The following is a 22,589-nucleotide window of genomic DNA, read 5'->3' as shown; positions in this document are numbered from 1 at the left end:
AAAATTGACCAATTACAGTGGATTATTCTTCTAATAATCGACTATGATTGATCAATTTTGTTATAACTTAAGATTTATTGCTTATTGTAGAATGGGCTTTACGAAAAGCATATTAATTGTTTATCATGTGTAAACTTTCGTAGCGTGGTAAGTGTTGCCGCGTTCTGTGTACAAAAGTCATTATAGTAAAAAAGTAACGATACAAGTAACGATGAATTTCGTTACTCGTTACTAAAGAAAATGTAGCGCCGTTACTTTTTCGCTACTGATACAAAAAAGTAACGGCGTTACCAAATCGTTATAAAACAAAAGTAACGAAATAGTAACGTCGTTACAAGTAACGCGTTACTTCCCAACCCTGAAGATATTATATAGACTACAATAAATATAATATAAATATAATATCGTCAGACGTCTCTAAGATGTCTTTTAGACATTTATGATATATAGATAGAATTAACAACTTTCGTCGCAACTTACTACATAATGATATAAATGATACTCTGCGGAAAATTGTAAAGTTATAGCATAGCATAGATATTATAATGATTGAGTTATTGCACATACAATTTTTATTATTAATTTGTTATATAATTAATTTGTAGAAAAGAAAGCAAGGAAACATATTTAGTGCAATCATTATACTACTATATGTATATTTTGATTTAATAGGGTATGAACTCGGTTTCTCCAATATATTTGAAGATATAGCCGATATTACGAAAGAACTTTTTCGCACAACGTCTAAAATCGGGACATGAGTCTGATATTCCGACGTCTAAAGGACGTTTTTAAGACGTCTTATGCGTCGTCTATATTGACAGTAGGAATAGTAGTAAGAAATAAGCAGTAAGCAAATTGATCAATTCCTTTCTCACGTTTAAAAAATAATCGATTGTGATTGGTCTATTTACTTACTGCTTATTTCTTATTACTACTACTAATTACTACTACTCATATTGCCATTGTAGACGACGCATTAGTATTTACAACCTCGCTATAAGCTTTAAGCCTTAAACAACTGATCAACCATAGTCAATTATTTTCCTTACGTCTCAAGAATAATCGATTGTGATTAGTCAGTTAGTAGTTGCTTATGATTTAAAGCTTAAAGCGAGGTTGTAGACCGAAACTTATGTTCCTATTTTATATTTGAGTTTTTATGTAATTACCTAAAGTTAAGTTTAGTCATTGGATTATGTGTTATGTTCAAACGCGCATAGGAGATATGTTCATATTGAAACAAACTGTGCATATGTTATATATTTAAAGGAAGAAGGGGGAAAATATAATATATTTGCAAATAAAACTATTAAAAATTCAAATTTTATTTGCAGTTAGATTTACAGTTACGAATAATATATAATAATCGATGGCACCAATAATAGTTTCGGATATGTTTTTGTATGTGTCGATATTTTTTTGGCAATTTTTATTGTAATATCAATGGAATGAGTTATAGATTCTGGTACTACGTAAAGTATAAAGAATGTAATCCATATAAAATATGTTGCAATTATTCAGTTATTATGCACAATAAACAAAAATCACATGGACAGTAAAAAACGAAGTAATGAAATATAAGTACTATGCAGTATCAGAATTTTTACTAATTCCTAGAATTTGAGACATTTTATATGTTGGTTATCTTTAGAAATGCATTGGCAAAATGATCAAAAAATATTGGGACAAAATGTATATGTGCTACAATTTTACAGAAAAAGCGGAAAGATACATAAGATATATTTACTAGTGCATGCATAATATTAAAAAATCTTGTTTTTATTTGCAACTTTGATTAAACTTGTATTTAATTTACAATAACAGATACAAAACTCGAAAGATATTAATAGTTCTAAGTTTTTAATTTTATACTTTTTAATATACTTTGACAGTTTAAAACATAAAAATCGTAAAACATTCAATGAGTTACGTATATTGTTTAAAGGGTACAGCATAAGGATTATAATCTATATAAAATATATTGCAAATATTTTATCACTCATTACATAAAGGACACGGATGATCTACAATACTATACTATACTTAATTGAAAACTATGATAAAATAACTCCTGATCTTCAGCCTGTGATTGGTTGGGTTAAATAATTTAAAATCATAAATACATAATAAAATGCGCATTTCGGTAATACAATCCATTAATGATACGGTTTTTACATGGTCTATAACTGCGGAATTTATTTTTTCTGTACAGTTGATTTCTCGTTGCACCTGTTACTTCTTGCATCTTTTCTCTAACGTAATTTAATTCGCCTATATCAAAAGTGGTAAAAAGTAAAGGACATTTTTGTGCTATTATTGTTGGTATAGATTCACGCCAGGTTCCTACCATATACAAATGTGTGTCCTGTATTATGATCACATTAGGTTGTTTAAATGACTTTAAGCACGCATATCTGTGGTACGGTTCTGATACATTTTCAACATAAAGTTTCTGATTATAATTACGACACCTTGAACAAACAGTCCCTAGTTCACACGAATCGAATATTGGCGATTTTATAAATACAATATATAATTCTTTTATATTAGAAAAGATATGTAGGAAAATATGCCAAACTTTTAAACATATTACATCTGTTTTACTTGCATCTATAATATGGACGATAAATATATAATCATTACGCGGAAGAAATAACAATTTTGATTCTTGTAACGCGTAATGTAATGTCAGAGGACCGGTTACATAATCCGAACACACATAATGTTCTAATGTCCAGAAACTTTGGATAGGGGAATACAATTTTTTTTTAATGTTATCTAGATTTTCCATGACTAAATATCTGTTAATAAATGTAATCATGTTATGATAAGGTCTAGCATCAGGGAATTTGGTAAACTCCAATTTACCTAGGCAGAAATGCAAAATATTGTCTTTTATACAGGCGATATTAATGTTCAGTGATAGTAACAGCTCTTTACAGTTATCCTTATGTTCTAGATTAAATAGCATTTGGTGATCCTCACAAAAATTAGCTGAATAGCAAATGACGCATGGTTTTAAGTTTATCTGTCGATAACATTTAAAACACGATTTTGCGCATATGATTAATTCGAAATCTTGCGGGTACATTATGTTCTGACATACTTTTCTTACAATTTCCAATCGAGATTGCACCCAGTTTTTCCAATCACGACATGTGTTCCAATCCGATTTGTCTCCTATTATCCTTGCTAGATTTCTGCAGAATACCAGATGTGAGTCTTCATGTATCTTTTCATGCTTTTTGGAACAATAAGAAACTATATAGCACTTATTACATGGTATTAAATGTTTGCTGGGCAATTTACAAACATGACAAATGTTTGGATTGAAAAACTGATTATATTTGTTTCTTGTGTATGGTCCATCAAAAGTTATTATTTCGCCAACACTCATGGTGATTTGTCTTAGTAACTAACGTTTTTGAATATTTTATTTGTAATATTTATTTTGATATAATGCGCGAAGCTCAACAACTAATGGAATATAACAGAAACATATGTGCGGATTATATATAGATGTTTTGCTGATAATAATACAAAGGACACTAGTAACGTATACAAGTATGTTTGTAAGTAACGAGGAAATTGTTGACAAGATAAATTGTAACTGCCAATATAACTAGAAGTATTCCTTAGTCGAGAGAAATAATATGACAAATGTGATGCATACAATGAAATTGTTTCAATTTGACTAGAAAGACAATGAAATAGTTATTAGTGGTACGACGCCGATACGTTTTGGGAATAGTATTTATAAGTGTTATTAAAAAAACATGTTACATTAAAAATATGTTACTCTTTCGCAGAAGTATCTTTATTTGAAGAACAAAAAAATGATGTTTCTCTGAAAAATATATTGAGATAAATATGCGACTACCAATATTTATAAAATATTTTATATAATTAAATAATAACTACGGAAAAAGATATATATTAAAAGTTGAGGAGCTGTGTTGTGAATACATATAAATTTCTTTTAACTATAAAAGGAAATATTTAAATAGCACAATTTTATAAAACACATCTTAGCGTCATTATAAAGATGTCTACAACAAATATAGTATTGCTCAGGTGTCTCTAAGATGTTTTTTCGATATTTATGATATATAGATAGAATTAACAACTTTTGTCGCAACTAACTTACTACATGATGATGCATATGATATTCCACGGAAAATTGTAAATTTATAGTATAACACAGATACTATAATAATCGAGTTGTGGCACATACAATTTTTATAATACGTTAATAAGAGAAACAAATCTACAGAGGTAATTATTTATAATTCAGACTTTTCCGAATTTTTTCTGTGGCAATCATTTTTTGCTAAAGATATTTGTTGTCATTGTGATAGTAATAATCAATGGGAGAGAGAGGGAGTATGAAAAGTAATTTACCTGTAAAATACAGAAGAAATTGAGCAGAAATTGAGAAAATACAATATAGAATATGTTAGTATAAATACAATATATAATGTAAGTAATACAATGTATAATGTAATTGAGAAAGTACAATATGTATTATATAATGTTTCACTTTAAAGAACAATGAAATAATTATCACTTGTATAACACGGATATGTTTGAAAATATTATAATATTTATAAGTATCATTAAAAAAACATACTTTAAAAAATACATTAAAGAATTTGTTGCTATTTCGCAAAAAATATTTTGTTTGAAAAACATACAAAAAAATGTAAGTATAATATATGTTATGTAGTAAATTATCAAGGACTTTGTTCAAAAGTTTGTTATGTACAAAAGTGCTACTCCATAAGAAACCGTTGTTTCTTGTTGTGGTACTTGAAAGAAATAGTTACAAAAAGACATGTATACAAGATTTTAAGGGAGACTTACGATTTTTATAGTAAATATCTGTGGCCACTTGTACATACAAACAGTGCACGAATTAGAAATATATTTGAACATGTATAAGTAACGAAGCCTTATTGAAACATTAGCATTATTTAAACATTGCAAACGATAAACTTGTTGTCTAAGGGGGTGTGAGGCGGCGAAGTCATCCCTTCCCCCGGTTTGATAACATTCTAAAAAAAACGAAATGTACATCTCACATAGTGTTAAACGTGTATTGTTTTTATATACGGTTCATACGTCTTACCTTGCGTAGGGTCTTGCTAAGCTTTTCAGTATCTATTTTAGTATATAGTAGAATCATACATTTAGTAAGGCGAAGATTTAGTAGATCATTCTCTCTTGCGTAGGGATCTTGTTCGGTATTAACAATTTTTAATATATTGGAGACTCATTTATTTAGTAAGGTGAAGATTTAATAGATATATTTATAGAAATGTCGATGTGACAGACTTCATAATCGGAGGTGAGATGTCTAAATCTTCTTAAACAAATCTAAGAATTTTGCTCTGTGTTACGATGCTAAATATGATCCATACATGTTTCGCGTGTAATACACAGATAGGTGACTTACGATTGTAAACATGACATTTACATATTTAAATCAACAAATATTTCATCGCAACAAATATTATATCGATCTAAAATTCGTAGATTTGTCTAGGAAAGGAGCATAGTACGAATAGAGATATGTAAATTTATTTAAACATTTTTGGTATTAAACGTTTTTGTCGGTGGAAATCCATTTACGGACATTTAATTGATATCATTTGGAGTATTTTTGCCAAAATTTATGCCAATCGGGCGTGGGTAGTTTTCGGAAGTTTATCAAAAATTACTTATATCTATGATAACAAATTATATTTATATGGAAAAGAATTCACACAGCACAATATTCAAAATACATCTTAACGATGACCTAAAGATCCAGCAAGGTAGGCATATTCTTAAGCTTCTGCTGGGCAGTTTGCAAATATGACAAATGTTTGGATCGAAAAACTGGTTATATTTGTCTGCTGAGTATGGTCCATTAAAAGTTATTATTTCACATGTACTCATCGCGATATTTCTTAGTAATTAACGTTCATGAGTATTTTATTTGTAATATTTGTTTCGGTATTATTCTCGTAGCTCGACAACTCATCGAATATAACTGAAACATGTATGGTGGTTATATATAGATGTTTAGCCGGTAATAATACAAGGGACACTAATAACGGATGCAAGTATGTTTGTATGTAACGAAAAAGTTGTTGACAAAATAAATTGTAACTTTCAATATAACAAACTAGAAGTGTTTGTTAGTGGAGAGAAACAATATTGCAAATATAGTATATACAATTGAATTGCTACAATTTCACTAGAAGAACAATGAAATAGTTATCACTCTTATAATACGGATATGTTTAAAAATAATATTTATAAGCGTCACTAAAAAAACATACCTTAAATAGTACATTAAAAAGTTTGTTGCTTTTTCGCAAAAAATATTTTGTTTGAAAAACATACAAAAAAATGCTTTCACATAAATATATGGACATAAATATGCGATTATCAATATTCATAAACATTTTTGTATAATTAAGTAATAACTATGAAGAAAAGATCTATATTAACGTGAGGCAGCTGTGTTGTTAATACAAATTTTTTTCAAGCGTTAAAGAAAATATGCAAGCATCACAAATATCTAAAACACATCTTAAAGACGTCTACGATAAATATATATCGTCAAAGATCTTAAACACATTACAAAGACGTCTACAATAAATATAATATCGTCAGACGTCTTTAAGATGTCTTTTAGACATTTATGATATAGATAGAATTAACAACTTTCGTCGCAACTTACTACATAATGATGTAAATGATACTCTGCGTGAAATTGTAAAGTTATAATATAGCATAGATATTATAATGATTGAGTTATTGCACATACAATTTTTATTATTAATTTGTTATATAATTAATTTGTAGAAAAGAAAGCAAGGAAACATATTTAGTGCAATCATTATACTACTATATGTATATTTTGATTTAATAGGGTATGAACTCGGTTTCTCCAATATATTTGAAGATATAGCCGATATTACGAAAGAACTTTTTCGCACAACGTCTAAAATCGGGACATGAGTCTGATATTCCGACGTCTAAAGGACGTTTTTAAGACGTCTTATGCGTCGTCTATATTGACAGTAGGAATAGTAGTAAGAAATAAGCAGTAAGCAAATTGATCAATTCCTTTCTCACGTTTAAAAAATAATCGATTGTGATTGGTCTATTTACTTACTGCTTATTTCTTATTACTACTACTAATTACTACTACTCATATTGCCATTGTAGACGACGCATTAGTATTTACAACCTCGCTATAAGCTTTAAGCCTTAAACAACTGATCAACCATAGTCAATTATTTTCCTTACGTCTCAAGAATAATCGATTGTGATTAGTCAGTTAGTAGTTGCTTATGATTTAAAGCTTAAAGCGAGGTTGTAGACCGAAACTTATGTTCCTATTTTATATTTGAGTTTTTATGTAATTACCTAAAGTTAAGTTTAGTCATTGGATTATGTGTTATGTTCAAACGCGCATAGGAGATATGTTCATATTGAAACAAACTGTGCATATGTTATATATTTAAAGGAAGAAGGGGGAAAATATAATATATTTGCAAATAAAACTATTAAAAATTCAAATTTTATTTGCAGTTAGATTTACAGTTACGAATAATATATAATAATCGATGGCACCAATAATAGTTTCGGATATGTTTTTGTATGTGTCGATATTTTTTTGGCAATTTTTATTGTAATATCAATGGAATGAGTTATAGATTCTGGTACTACGTAAAGTATAAAGAATGTAATCCATATAAAATATGTTGCAATTATTCAGTTATTATGCACAATAAACAAAAATCACATGGACAGTAAAAAACGAAGTAATGAAATATAAGTACTATGCAGTATCAGAATTTTTACTAATTCCTAGAATTTGAGACATTTTATATGTTGGTTATCTTTAGAAATGCATTGGCAAAATGATCAAAAAATATTGGGACAAAATGTATATGTGCTACAATTTTACAGAAAAAGCGGAAAGATACATAAGATATATTTACTAGTGCATGCATAATATTAAAAAATCTTGTTTTTATTTGCAACTTTGATTAAACTTGTATTTAATTTACAATAACAGATACAAAACTCGAAAGATATTAATAGTTCTAAGTTTTTAATTTTATACTTTTTAATATACTTTGACAGTTTAAAACATAAAAATCGTAAAACATTCAATGAGTTACGTATATTGTTTAAAGGGTACAGCATAAGGATTATAATCTATATAAAATATATTGCAAATATTTTATCACTCATTACATAAAGGACACGGATGATCTACAATACTATACTATACTTAATTGAAAACTATGATAAAATAACTCCTGATCTTCAGCCTGTGATTGGTTGGGTTAAATAATTTAAAATCATAAATACATAATAAAATGCGCATTTCGGTAATACAATCCATTAATGATACGGTTTTTACATGGTCTATAACTGCGGAATTTATTTTTTCTGTACAGTTGATTTCTCGTTGCACCTGTTACTTCTTGCATCTTTTCTCTAACGTAATTTAATTCGCCTATATCAAAAGTGGTAAAAAGTAAAGGACATTTTTGTGCTATTATTGTTGGTATAGATTCACGCCAGGTTCCTACCATATACAAATGTGTGTCCTGTATTATGATCACATTAGGTTGTTTAAATGACTTTAAGCACGCATATCTGTGGTACGGTTCTGATACATTTTCAACATAAAGTTTCTGATTATAATTACGACACCTTGAACAAACAGTCCCTAGTTCACACGAATCGAATATTGGCGATTTTATAAATACAATATATAATTCTTTTATATTAGAAAAGATATGTAGGAAAATATGCCAAACTTTTAAACATATTACATCTGTTTTACTTGCATCTATAATATGGACGATAAATATATAATCATTACGCGGAAGAAATAACAATTTTGATTCTTGTAACGCGTAATGTAATGTCAGAGGACCGGTTACATAATCCGAACACACATAATGTTCTAATGTCCAGAAACTTTGGATAGGGGAATACAATTTTTTTTTAATGTTATCTAGATTTTCCATGACTAAATATCTGTTAATAAATGTAATCATGTTATGATAAGGTCTAGCATCAGGGAATTTGGTAAACTCCAATTTACCTAGGCAGAAATGCAAAATATTGTCTTTTATACAGGCGATATTAATGTTCAGTGATAGTAACAGCTCTTTACAGTTATCCTTATGTTCTAGATTAAATAGCATTTGGTGATCCTCACAAAAATTAGCTGAATAGCAAATGACGCATGGTTTTAAGTTTATCTGTCGATAACATTTAAAACACGATTTTGCGCATATGATTAATTCGAAATCTTGCGGGTACATTATGTTCTGACATACTTTTCTTACAATTTCCAATCGAGATTGCACCCAGTTTTTCCAATCACGACATGTGTTCCAATCCGATTTGTCTCCTATTATCCTTGCTAGATTTCTGCAGAATACCAGATGTGAGTCTTCATGTATCTTTTCATGCTTTTTGGAACAATAAGAAACTATATAGCACTTATTACATGGTATTAAATGTTTGCTGGGCAATTTACAAACATGACAAATGTTTGGATTGAAAAACTGATTATATTTGTTTCTTGTGTATGGTCCATCAAAAGTTATTATTTCGCCAACACTCATGGTGATTTGTCTTAGTAACTAACGTTTTTGAATATTTTATTTGTAATATTTATTTTGATATAATGCGCGAAGCTCAACAACTAATGGAATATAACAGAAACATATGTGCGGATTATATATAGATGTTTTGCTGATAATAATACAAAGGACACTAGTAACGTATACAAGTATGTTTGTAAGTAACGAGGAAATTGTTGACAAGATAAATTGTAACTGCCAATATAACTAGAAGTATTCCTTAGTCGAGAGAAATAATATGACAAATGTGATGCATACAATGAAATTGTTTCAATTTGACTAGAAAGACAATGAAATAGTTATTAGTGGTACGACGCCGATACGTTTTGGGAATAGTATTTATAAGTGTTATTAAAAAAACATGTTACATTAAAAATATGTTACTCTTTCGCAGAAGTATCTTTATTTGAAGAACAAAAAAATGATGTTTCTCTGAAAAATATATTGAGATAAATATGCGACTACCAATATTTATAAAATATTTTATATAATTAAATAATAACTACGGAAAAAGATATATATTAAAAGTTGAGGAGCTGTGTTGTGAATACATATAAATTTCTTTTAACTATAAAAGGAAATATTTAAATAGCACAATTTTATAAAACACATCTTAGCGTCATTATAAAGATGTCTACAACAAATATAGTATTGCTCAGGTGTCTCTAAGATGTTTTTTCGATATTTATGATATATAGATAGAATTAACAACTTTTGTCGCAACTAACTTACTACATGATGATGCATATGATATTCCACGGAAAATTGTAAATTTATAGTATAACACAGATACTATAATAATCGAGTTGTGGCACATACAATTTTTATAATACGTTAATAAGAGAAACAAATCTACAGAGGTAATTATTTATAATTCAGACTTTTCCGAATTTTTTCTGTGGCAATCATTTTTTGCTAAAGATATTTGTTGTCATTGTGATAGTAATAATCAATGGGAGAGAGAGGGAGTATGAAAAGTAATTTACCTGTAAAATACAGAAGAAATTGAGCAGAAATTGAGAAAATACAATATAGAATATGTTAGTATAAATACAATATATAATGTAAGTAATACAATGTATAATGTAATTGAGAAAGTACAATATGTATTATATAATGTTTCACTTTAAAGAACAATGAAATAATTATCACTTGTATAACACGGATATGTTTGAAAATATTATAATATTTATAAGTATCATTAAAAAAACATACTTTAAAAAATACATTAAAGAATTTGTTGCTATTTCGCAAAAAATATTTTGTTTGAAAAACATACAAAAAAATGTAAGTATAATATATGTTATGTAGTAAATTATCAAGGACTTTGTTCAAAAGTTTGTTATGTACAAAAGTGCTACTCCATAAGAAACCGTTGTTTCTTGTTGTGGTACTTGAAAGAAATAGTTACAAAAAGACATGTATACAAGATTTTAAGGGAGACTTACGATTTTTATAGTAAATATCTGTGGCCACTTGTACATACAAACAGTGCACGAATTAGAAATATATTTGAACATGTATAAGTAACGAAGCCTTATTGAAACATTAGCATTATTTAAACATTGCAAACGATAAACTTGTTGTCTAAGGGGGTGTGAGGCGGCGAAGTCATCCCTTCCCCCGGTTTGATAACATTCTAAAAAAAACGAAATGTACATCTCACATAGTGTTAAACGTGTATTGTTTTTATATACGGTTCATACGTCTTACCTTGCGTAGGGTCTTGCTAAGCTTTTCAGTATCTATTTTAGTATATAGTAGAATCATACATTTAGTAAGGCGAAGATTTAGTAGATCATTCTCTCTTGCGTAGGGATCTTGTTCGGTATTAACAATTTTTAATATATTGGAGACTCATTTATTTAGTAAGGTGAAGATTTAATAGATATATTTATAGAAATGTCGATGTGACAGACTTCATAATCGGAGGTGAGATGTCTAAATCTTCTTAAACAAATCTAAGAATTTTGCTCTGTGTTACGATGCTAAATATGATCCATACATGTTTCGCGTGTAATACACAGATAGGTGACTTACGATTGTAAACATGACATTTACATATTTAAATCAACAAATATTTCATCGCAACAAATATTATATCGATCTAAAATTCGTAGATTTGTCTAGGAAAGGAGCATAGTACGAATAGAGATATGTAAATTTATTTAAACATTTTTGGTATTAAACGTTTTTGTCGGTGGAAATCCATTTACGGACATTTAATTGATATCATTTGGAGTATTTTTGCCAAAATTTATGCCAATCGGGCGTGGGTAGTTTTCGGAAGTTTATCAAAAATTACTTATATCTATGATAACAAATTATATTTATATGGAAAAGAATTCACACAGCACAATATTCAAAATACATCTTAACGATGACCTAAAGATCCAGCAAGGTAGGCATATTCTTAAGCTTCTGCTGGGCAGTTTGCAAATATGACAAATGTTTGGATCGAAAAACTGGTTATATTTGTCTGCTGAGTATGGTCCATTAAAAGTTATTATTTCACATGTACTCATCGCGATATTTCTTAGTAATTAACGTTCATGAGTATTTTATTTGTAATATTTGTTTCGGTATTATTCTCGTAGCTCGACAACTCATCGAATATAACTGAAACATGTATGGTGGTTATATATAGATGTTTAGCCGGTAATAATACAAGGGACACTAATAACGGATGCAAGTATGTTTGTATGTAACGAAAAAGTTGTTGACAAAATAAATTGTAACTTTCAATATAACAAACTAGAAGTGTTTGTTAGTGGAGAGAAACAATATTGCAAATATAGTATATACAATTGAATTGCTACAATTTCACTAGAAGAACAATGAAATAGTTATCACTCTTATAATACGGATATGTTTAAAAATAATATTTATAAGCGTCACTAAAAAAACATACCTTAAATAGTACATTAAAAAGTTTGTTGCTTTTTCGCAAAAAATATTTTGTTTGAAAAACATACAAAAAAATGCTTTCACATAAATATATGGACATAAATATGCGATTATCAATATTCATAAACATTTTTGTATAATTAAGTAATAACTATGAAGAAAAGATCTATATTAACGTGAGGCAGCTGTGTTGTTAATACAAATTTTTTTCAAGCGTTAAAGAAAATATGCAAGCATCACAAATATCTAAAACACATCTTAAAGACGTCTACGATAAATATATATCGTCAAAGATCTTAAACACATTACAAAGACGTCTACAATAAATATAATATCGTCAGACGTCTTTAAGATGTCTTTTAGACATTTATGATATAGATAGAATTAACAACTTTCGTCGCAACTTACTACATAATGATGTAAATGATACTCTGCGTGAAATTGTAAAGTTATAATATAGCATAGATATTATAATGATTGAGTTATTGCACATACAATTTTTATTATTAATTTGTTGGAAAAGAAAGCAAGGAAACATATTTAGTGCAATCATTATATTACTATATGTATATTATGATTTAATAGGGTATGAACTGGGTTTCTCCAATACATTTGAAGATATAGCCGATAGTCTATATTACGAAAGAACTTTTTCGCACAACGTCTAAAATCGGGACACGAGTCTGATATTCCGACGTCTAAGGGACGTCTTTAAGACGTCTTTTAGATGACTTATTCGTCGTCTATATTAGCAGTAGGAGTAGTAGTAAGAAATAAGCAGTAAGCAAATAGACCTATTCCTTTCTCACGATAAAAAAATAATCGAATGTGATTGGTCTGTTTACGTACTGCTTATTTCTTACTACTACTACTCTTACTGCCATTGTAGACGACGCATTAGTGTCTACAACCTTGCTTTAAGCTTTAAGTCTTAAGCAACTGATCAACCATAGTCAATTATTTTCCTTACTTCTCAAGAATAATCGATTGTGTTTAGTCAGTTAGTAGTTGCTTATGATTAAAGCTTAAAGCGAGGTTGTAGACCGAAACTTATGTTCCAATTGAATATATCTATGTTCCTATGAATATATCTATTAAATCTTCAGCTTACTAAATAAATGAGTCTCCAATATATTAAAAATCGTTAATACCGAAAAGATTAACAAGATCTCTACGCAAGGGAGAATGATCTACTAAATCTTCGCTTTACTAAATGTATGATTCTACTATATACTAAAATAGATACTGAAAAGCTTAGCAAGACCCTACGCAAGGTAAGACGTATGAATCGTATATAAAAACAATACACGTTTAACACTATGTGAGATGTACATTTCGTTTTTTGTATATTGTTTAAGTTTTTACGTAATTACCTAAAGTTAAGTTTTGTCATTGGATAGTTTATTACGTTCAAGCGCACATAGGAGATGTGTTTATATTGAAACAAACTGCGCATATGTTATATATTTACAGGAAGAAGGGAGAAAATATAATATATTTGCAAATAAAAATATTAAAAAAAAATTTTGTTTCCAGCTATGTTTACAGATACAAATAATATATAATAATCGATGGCACCAATAATAGTTTCGGATATGTTTTTCTATGTTTCAATATTTTTTTGGCAATTTTTATTGTAATGTCAGTGTAATGAGTTATAGATTCTGGTACTACGTAAAGTATGAAGAATGTAATCCATATAAAATGTTGCAATTATTCAGCTACCATGCACAATACACAAATATCACACGAACAGTAAAAAACGAAGTAATTAAATATCCAAGTACAGGCCAGAATCAGAATTTTTACTAATTCTTAGAATTTGAGACTTCTTGGATTGTTGGTTATCTTTAGAAATGTATTGGCAAAATGTTCAAAAAATATTGAGACAAAATATAAATGTGCTACAATTTTAAAGAAAAAGGGGAAGATACATAATATATATTTACTAATGCATGCATAATATTAAGAAATCTGGATTTTATTGGCAACTTTGTTTAAACTTGTACTTAATTTAAAATAAGAGATGAAAACTCAGAAGATATTAATAGTTCCAAATTTTTAATTTTATACTTTTTAATATACTTTGACAGTTTAAAACATAAGAATCGTAAAACATTCAATAAGTTATATATATTGTTTAAAAGATACAACATAATGATTATAATCCATATAAAATATATTGCAAATATTCTATGACCTATTACCTAAAAAACACCCGCGATCTACAATACTATATTATACTGAAATGATAACTATGATAAAATAACTCCTGATCTTCAGCCTGTGATTGGTTGGGTTAAGTGATTTAAATTCATGAATACATAATAAAATACTCATTATGGTAATTCACTCCATGAGTCACATAGTTTCTATGTGGCCTACAACTGCGGAATTTATTTTTTCTGTACAGTTGATTACTTGTTGCACCTGTTACTTCTTGCATCTTTGTTGTGACGGATTTTATTTTATCTTTATGAAAAGCTGTAAAAAGTAACGGACATTTTTGTGCTATTATTGTTGGTATAGATTCACACCAGGTTCCTACCATAAACAAATTTGTGTCTTGTATTATGATCACATTAGGTTGTTTAAATGACTTTAAGCACGCATATCTGTGATACGGTTCTGATACATTTTCAACATAAAGTTTCTGATTATAATTACGACACCTTGAACAAACAGTCCCTAGTTCACACGAATCGAATATTGGCGGTTTTATAAATACAATATATAATTCTTTTATATTAGAAAAGAGATGTAGGAATATATGCCAAACTTTTAAACACATTACATCTGTTTTAGTTGCATCTATAATATGGACGATAAATATATAATCATTACGCGGAAGAAATAACAATTTTGATTCTTGTAACGCGTAATGTAATGTCAGAGGACCAGTTACATAATCCGAACACACATAATGTTCTAATGTCCAGAAACTTTGGATAGGGGAATACAATTTTTTTTTATTGTTATCTAGATTTTCCATGACTAAATATCTGTTAATAAATGTAATCATGTTATGATAAGGTCTAGCATCAGGGAATTTGGTAAACTCCAATTTACCTAGGCATAAATCCATAATATTGTTTTTTATACAAGCGATATTAATGTTCAGTGATAGTAACAGCTCTTTACAGTTATCCTTATGTTCTAGATTAAATAGCATTTGGTGATCATCACAAAAATTAGCTGAATAGCAAATGACGCATGGCTTTATGTTTATCTGTCGATAACATTTAAAACACGATTTTGCGCGAATTATTATTTCTAAATCATGTTCGTATATTGTGATATTAGCTATTTTTATTATAATTGCCATCCTTGATTCCACCCATTTTCTCCGATCATGACATGTGTTCCAATCCGATTTGTCTCTTATTATCCTTGCTAGATTTCTGCAGAATACCAGATGTGTGTCTTCATGTATCTTTTGATGCTTCTTCGAACAATAAGAAACCATATAGCACTTATTACATGGTATTAAATTTTTGCTGGGCAATTTGCAAACATGACAAGTGTTTGGATTGAAAAACTGATTATATTTGTTTGTTGTGTATGGTCCATCAAAAGTTATTATTTCGCCAACACTCATCGCGATATGTCTTAGGAATGAATATTTATGAATATTTTATTTGTAATATTTATTTCGATATAATACGCGAAGCTCGACAACTCACCTAATATAACAGAAACATATGTGCGAATTATATATAGATGTCTTGTTGATAATAATACAAAGGATACTAGTAACGTATACAAGTATGTTTGTGCATAACAAGGAAATTGTTGACATGATAAATTGTAACTGCCAATATAACTAAGTAGAAGTATTCGTTAGTAGAAGGAAACAATATGGCAAATGTGATACATACAATGGAATTGTTTCAATTTGACTAGAAAGGCAATGAAATAGTTATTAGTGGTACAATGCCGATACGTTTTGGGAATAGTATTTATAAGTGTTATTAAAAAAACATGTTACATTAAAAATATGTTACTCTTTCGCAGAAGTATCTTTATTTGAAGAACAAAGAAATGATGTTTCTCTGAAAAATATATTGAGATAAATATGCGACTACCAATATTTATAAAAAATTTTATATAATTAAATAATAACTACGGAAAAAGATATATATTAAAAGTTGAGGAGCTGTGTTGTGAATACATATAAATTTCTTTTAACTATAAATGGAAATATTTAAACAGCACAATTGTCTAAAAGACATCTTAGAGACATTATAAAGATATGTTCAATAAATAGAGTATTGTTCAGACCTCTCTAAAATGTCTTTTAGATATTTATGATATATACGTAGACAGAATTAACAACGTTAGTCGCAACTAACTTGCTACATAATAATGCATATGATACTTCGCGAGAAATTTTAAACTTAATATAACATAGGTACTATAATTAGAGTTTGTAGCAATTCGCACTTTCAACCGGTTCCAAAATAATATTTCGAATAACTCATAATAAACCGCGCCCTTGATATCCCTCCAAATGCAGAGCAGAACCTTCATTTGTTTAGGATTTGCGACCAGATAAGATGCTTGATAATCGGAATATACGCATGACTTTATACGTTTAAGATTGTAGAGATTCAAGTTTTCATCACCCTTAATGATTTTCCATAAAAAGTCTTTATACGTTGCTTACACGTTGTTTATTGAGAAAAGAAGAGCTGTCATGGCTAGATTTTTATGGCATCGATGAGTTGTCGGGTAATACACTTTTCTCATTTTTTGATCTTTCCTATTTGGAAATAGGTTGTTGCATTATTCCCAACTCTTCTGCACTTTTTGCGTTTATGCCAAATTTGCAACGAGCAATTGTTCTAAATCATCGTTGTCGCATTTCCGAGGACTCCAGGATGTAGTTTGTCAAACAGACTAAAATCATCGCTTTTAAACCAAAATGCGCAATATAATATTTTCACCGTAAAATGAACAATTCGTTTCATGTATATTTTAGTATTTTTCCTTATTAAAATTTGTAAAAATTACAACATCGGATATATCTCTTATGCGTTGCCATTTTTTATGGTACTAAATTTGTTAAAGTTAGTTTATATAAGGCCTTTCGCCGAACAAAATATTATTTCGAATAATTTTATATCAAACTTACAAAACCACAAAAGAATGAAAAATTAATTAATTTAAAATTGTATTTTAACTCTATCTATAATTATTTGGATTATTTATTCAAACATCTCTACAGTCATTTATACATCTTACTTAAATAATAAGTTTAATTTTTTTAAACAATGCATTTTAGAACATAGCCAGTTGTCTGATATGAAAATTCATGATTAACATTTTTTATAGATTTTAACTAATTTCTAGAATTTGAGTTCTCTCGTATAATCGTTGACAATATTTAAAAATGCATTGGCAATATGTTTAAAACATATTAAGACAAAGTGTACATATGCTAAAAATTTTACAGAAAAAGTGGGAAGATATATAATATTTATTTATTAATGTATGTATGCTATTAAAAAGTCTACATTTCATTGGCGACTATGATTATACATGTATTTAATTTACAATACCAGATGAAAACTTGGAAGATACTAATAATTCCAAGTTTTCGTTTTTATACTTTTTAATATGATTTGACAGTTTAAAATATAAAAATCGTGAAACATTCAATGAGTTACGTATATTGTTTAAAAAGTATAACATAAGGATTATATTAATTTATATAAATATAACATAACATAAAGATATATTATATTATAAGGATATATATATATTATATTAAGATTATATTATAACATAAAGATTATTAATTCATATAAAATATATTGCCAAAGTTTTTACCACTTATCACCTGCAGAACACGTACAATGAAGAAGGTACTTACAAAATAATTACTTATTGCTGAGTACAGAAATTTGGAATATAATATTTATAACTATGGAATATAGTGTACGAATAGTATGCGAATTACAAAAGTTTTATATACTCTGTGTGTGTACGGCAATCATTCTATTACGTCACATAAATATATTTTACATATTTCCAAAAGGTAAGAATCAAAATACAAAAAATTTTCGACTGAATATATATATCTCACTAAGAAGTTCATTACTTATCTACGAATATCGTTAAAAATTGACAGAAACATCTACAATATTATACTATAAAAACTATGATGAAACAACTTCTGAACTTCAGCCACTGAGTCGGTTATGTGATTTAAATTTATGAATACATAATAAAATACGCATTTCGGTAATACACTCCACCAGTCGCAAGGTTTCTATATGGCCTATAACCACAGAATTTATTTTTCTTGTACAATCGAGTTCTGCTTGTATCTATTTTTTTTCTTAAAAACATTCTAGCTTCAGGATGAATGGTTAGAAGTAACGGACATTTTTGTGCTATTACTGTTGTTACAGATTCAACGCTTGGTCCTTCGTTGTTCAACGAATATATATCTGTGTCAAGTATTATGATCACATTAGGTTGTTTAAATGACTTTAAGCCCGCATATCTGTGGTACGGCTCTGATACATGTTCAACATAAAGTTTCTGATTATAATTACGGCATCTTGAACAAACGCTCCCTAGTTCGCACGATTCGAATATTGGCGAATTTATAAATACAATATATAGTTCTTTTATATCAGAAAAGAGATGTAGGAAAATATGCCAAACTTTTAAACACGTTACATCTATTGTACTTGCCTCTATAATATGGACGGTAAATTTACAAGCAGTATATGGAAAAAATAATAATTTTGATTTTTGTAACGCGTAGTATAAAGTCAGAGGACTGCTTAATATATCCGAACACATATAATGTTCTAATGACCACAAAGTTTGAGTAGGGAAGTGAAGTTCTGTTTGATTATTATTTAAATTTTCCATAACTAAATATTTATTAATAAATGTAATCATGTCATTATAAGGTCTAGCATCTGGAAATGTGGTTAACTCCAATTTATCTAGACATAAATGCAAAATATCGCCTTTCATACAGACGATATCAATGTTCAATAATAGTAACAGCTCTTTACAGATATCCTTGTGTTCTAGATTAAATAGCATTTGGTGATCATCACAAAAATTAGCTGAATAGCAAATGACGCATGGCTTTATACTTATCTGTCGGTGACACTTATAACACGATTTTGCCAATAATATCGTATCCCATTCGAGCTGACTTAATGGCTGACTTATTTTTGTTATAATTAGCGCCCGTGATATTAGCCAGTTGCACCAGTTGCGTTGTATGCTCCAATCCGATTTGTCTGTTATTGCGCTGGATAGAATTTTGCAGAATTTCAAGTGTGAATATTTATGTAACATTTGGTGCTCAATGGAACAATAAGAAATCATATGGCATTTAGTACATGTTCCTAAATGTCTGCTGGGCAGTTTGCAAACATGACAAACGTTTGGATTGAAAAACCGATTATATTTGTCTATTGTGTACGGTCCATCAAAAGTTATTATTTTATCTGTATTCATCGCGATATTTCTTAGTAATTAACGTTTATGAATATTTTATTTGTGATATTTATTTCGGTATAATGCGCGAAGCTAGACAACGCACTGAATATAACAACATATATATGCGAGTTATATATAGATGTTTAGCTGATAATAATACAAAGGACACTAATAACGGATACAAGTATGATTGTATATAACGAGAAAGTTGTTGACAAGATAAATTGTAACTGCCAGTGTAACAAAATAGAAATTTTTGTTAGTGGAGGTAAACAATATGGCAAATGTGATGCATAAAATGAAATTGCTTCAATTTAATCAGAAAAATAATAACATAGCTATCTCTCATCTAAAATGCATATGTTTTAAAAATAATATTATAGGTGTTATTAAAAAAACATATTACAAATTGAAAAATTTGTTTCTCATTCGCAGAAGCATGTTTGTATGAAAAATAATGGAACGATGATTTTCTGATTAATATATAGAGATAAATATGCGGCTTTCAATATTTATATAAAAATATTTATATAATTAAATAATACAAAAAAAGATATATATTAAGACTTGAAGCGGCTTTACTATTGTTAACACATACAAATTTTTTTTCAAGCAAACAATAAATATCCAAACAGCGCAAATGTCTAAAATATATCTTGGAGACATTATAAAGACGTCTGTAACAAATAGAGTATTGTTCAGACATCTCTAAGATGTCTTTCAGATATTTATGATATATAGATATAATTAATAACAACTGTTAGCCGTAACTAACTTACTACATAATTGTCGTGATAATCCGCGTAAAATTGTAAAGTTATAACAGTATTGGTACTATAATGATATAGTTATTACACATACAATTTTTGTTATACGTTAAAAAAGAAAGCAAATAAACATTTTCAATGCAATTGTTATACTATTACATGTATACTTAGATTTAATAAGGTATGAACTCGTTTTCTCCGATATATTTTAGGACTTAGCTGATATTCAGTACAACGAAAGAACTTCTTCCTACATCAGAAACAATAATGTTATTTAACTTAAAATCATACAGTGCCCATCAATTTTGTTGGGTTGTTAATCTAATTTTAATTTATAAATAATTTATAAATAATTTATATATACATTGTAACATGTATATTTCAATAAAAAGTCCCATTAGTTTCATAATTTCTGTATGACATATACACAGGGGAGACCAGGGCAGTTTCGCAGCAGGTGTAGTTTCATAAATCGTTTCCTTTATATACTTATTGTGAAACAAACATTTTGAGTGGAATCATAAAACATTTCGTTTATCATAATGGTACTTACCTTCAATTTTTACTACAATCGGACAAATATTACAGCTAAAAGAAAGAAAAAAACTAATGTTAGGGCAGTCCAGTAATGTTTTAGACGTCTCGTCTCATTTTCTCCTCACATTTTTTTATCGTGATTGAATAAACTGAAGCTATGTAATATTAGTTAAAATGAAGTTTGTTGCAAATATATGATACACTATTTTGTATAATAACATTGAACTTTATTCTTAAAATCAATAAAATTGTAGAAATTAGCAGATGAGATAGATTCGTAAATTTTTCTCTTTAGCACTGATGAACTGGTGCGCACTCGTGTAGCTACGCCCAGCTAGGAATAGGTAGTGAACATCATGAAGTAAGAGAGAAGGAGGTCGAACTCCATAAAACAAAAGTAGTTATGATTCGTGTCCTCTAATTGAGAGAGAATCCGCTAAAAGGAATAACTTCTTATAGTTGGGCACCATTTGTAAACAATAAGTTATTAAGAGACAAAATATATTTGTCTCTCTCTTACTGCATCAGTTCAGTAGTGCAGCTAAAGCTACATTGAATAATTTTTTGGTTTAACATTCTTCAAAGTGTACAGTTATATGTTTTTTATTTTTAATGATGAGAGTTTCAATTTGCGCATGAAATATAACACCAAAATATGTTTATTAAACATATTTATTAAATATAATATTTATTAATATAATATTTATTAATATTAAATGTTTATTTAATTAAATGTATTTTATGCTGACCTACCCCGAGCTTCTAGCGTATCTGTCCTGGTACCGGGCTAAGTATGCATTCATGCTACCTGCCTGAATGTTGATATTTTTATTATTACAGACGGAACTATACGGTTTCTAGCGTAATCGATAGTATCAAAATGTAGAGGAAAGTTGTCTTTATCATTGTTACGTAGCCAATTGGAACAATTAAATGTTTCAAATTATTTTATTACTGAAATTCTAAAAAAGCTTAGCGAACTTGCCTCGGCTCGCCTACACACACACACACACACACACAACACACACGCGCGCGCGCCCGCACGCACGCACGCACATACACATATATGCATAAAATTGTGGAATTTATTTGCTCCGAACATCAAGATTATAATTGCTTTGTTATTCTTTCATTGATCGCCGAATTCTGCAGTTCTGCGATCTCCTCCCTCAGGCCTTGCGTTACTTTCGCTCTCTTCCGCATTTTTCTACCCAGGGCTCATCCAAACAGCGTG

General features: G+C 28.8%; 3 protein-coding genes across 4 annotated transcripts in view; all 3 read right to left on the bottom strand.

Annotated features, from left to right (window-relative positions):
* Positions 1–9,769, bottom strand: part of LOC116850733 — a 26,329-nt gene extending 16,560 nt beyond the window's left edge. Inside the window, exons 1-2 of one of the 2 annotated variants that reach the window (XM_032829350.1) lie at positions 9,536–9,752; positions 7,558–9,456 (exon numbers count right to left, since the gene is read on the bottom strand). In XM_032829350.1, the coding sequence (XP_032685241.1) occupies positions 8,370–9,347 (978 nt within the window). In that variant the 5' untranslated portion in view covers positions 9,348–9,456; positions 9,536–9,752 and the 3' untranslated portion in view covers positions 7,558–8,369. Of the gene's footprint in view, positions 1–7,557 lie in introns of those variants that run through there. The other variant, XM_032829349.1, reaches the window with a different exon arrangement.
* On the bottom strand, positions 1,305–3,500 carry LOC116850736. Its single transcript, XM_032829352.1, has 2 exons — positions 3,283–3,500; positions 1,305–3,203 (listed from the first exon to the last, which is right to left on the bottom strand). Exon 2 carries the CDS (start codon positions 3,092–3,094, stop codon positions 2,117–2,119), a length of 978 nt encoding a protein of 325 aa, XP_032685243.1. The 5' UTR covers positions 3,095–3,203; positions 3,283–3,500; the 3' UTR covers positions 1,305–2,116.
* Positions 9,770–13,437: 3,668 nt separating the features above from the next.
* On the bottom strand, positions 13,438–16,271 carry LOC116850739. Its single transcript, XM_032829356.1, has 2 exons — positions 15,648–16,271; positions 13,438–15,062 (listed from the first exon to the last, which is right to left on the bottom strand). The coding sequence occupies exons 1-2, from the start codon at positions 16,174–16,176 to the stop codon at positions 14,893–14,895; spliced, it is 699 nt and encodes a 232-aa protein (XP_032685247.1). The 5' UTR covers positions 16,177–16,271; the 3' UTR covers positions 13,438–14,892.
* Between the last annotated feature and the right edge of the window lie 6,318 nt (positions 16,272–22,589).

This window comes from Odontomachus brunneus, unplaced genomic scaffold (genome assembly GCF_010583005.1).
Source record: "Odontomachus brunneus isolate Ranch 3 - 2012 unplaced genomic scaffold, Obru_v1 Obru_scaffold_154, whole genome shotgun sequence".
NCBI lineage: Eukaryota > Metazoa > Arthropoda > Insecta > Hymenoptera > Formicidae > Odontomachus > Odontomachus brunneus.
This window is presented reverse-complemented; position numbering and strand designations above follow the sequence as displayed.

Excerpts from the sequence above, each read along its gene's own strand:
- LOC116850736 (XM_032829352.1), bottom strand. The coding sequence starts at position 3,094 with ATGTACCCGCAAGATTTCGAATTAATCATATGCGCAAAATCGTGTTTT.
- LOC116850739 (XM_032829356.1), bottom strand. The coding sequence starts at position 16,176 with ATGAGTGTTGGCGAAATAATAACTTTTGATGGACCATACACAACAAAC. Across the intron at positions 15,063-15,647 it reads TATTATGGATTTATGCCTAG|CTTTTCATAAAGATAAAATA; the intron begins GTAAATTGGAGT and ends TACTTTTTACAG.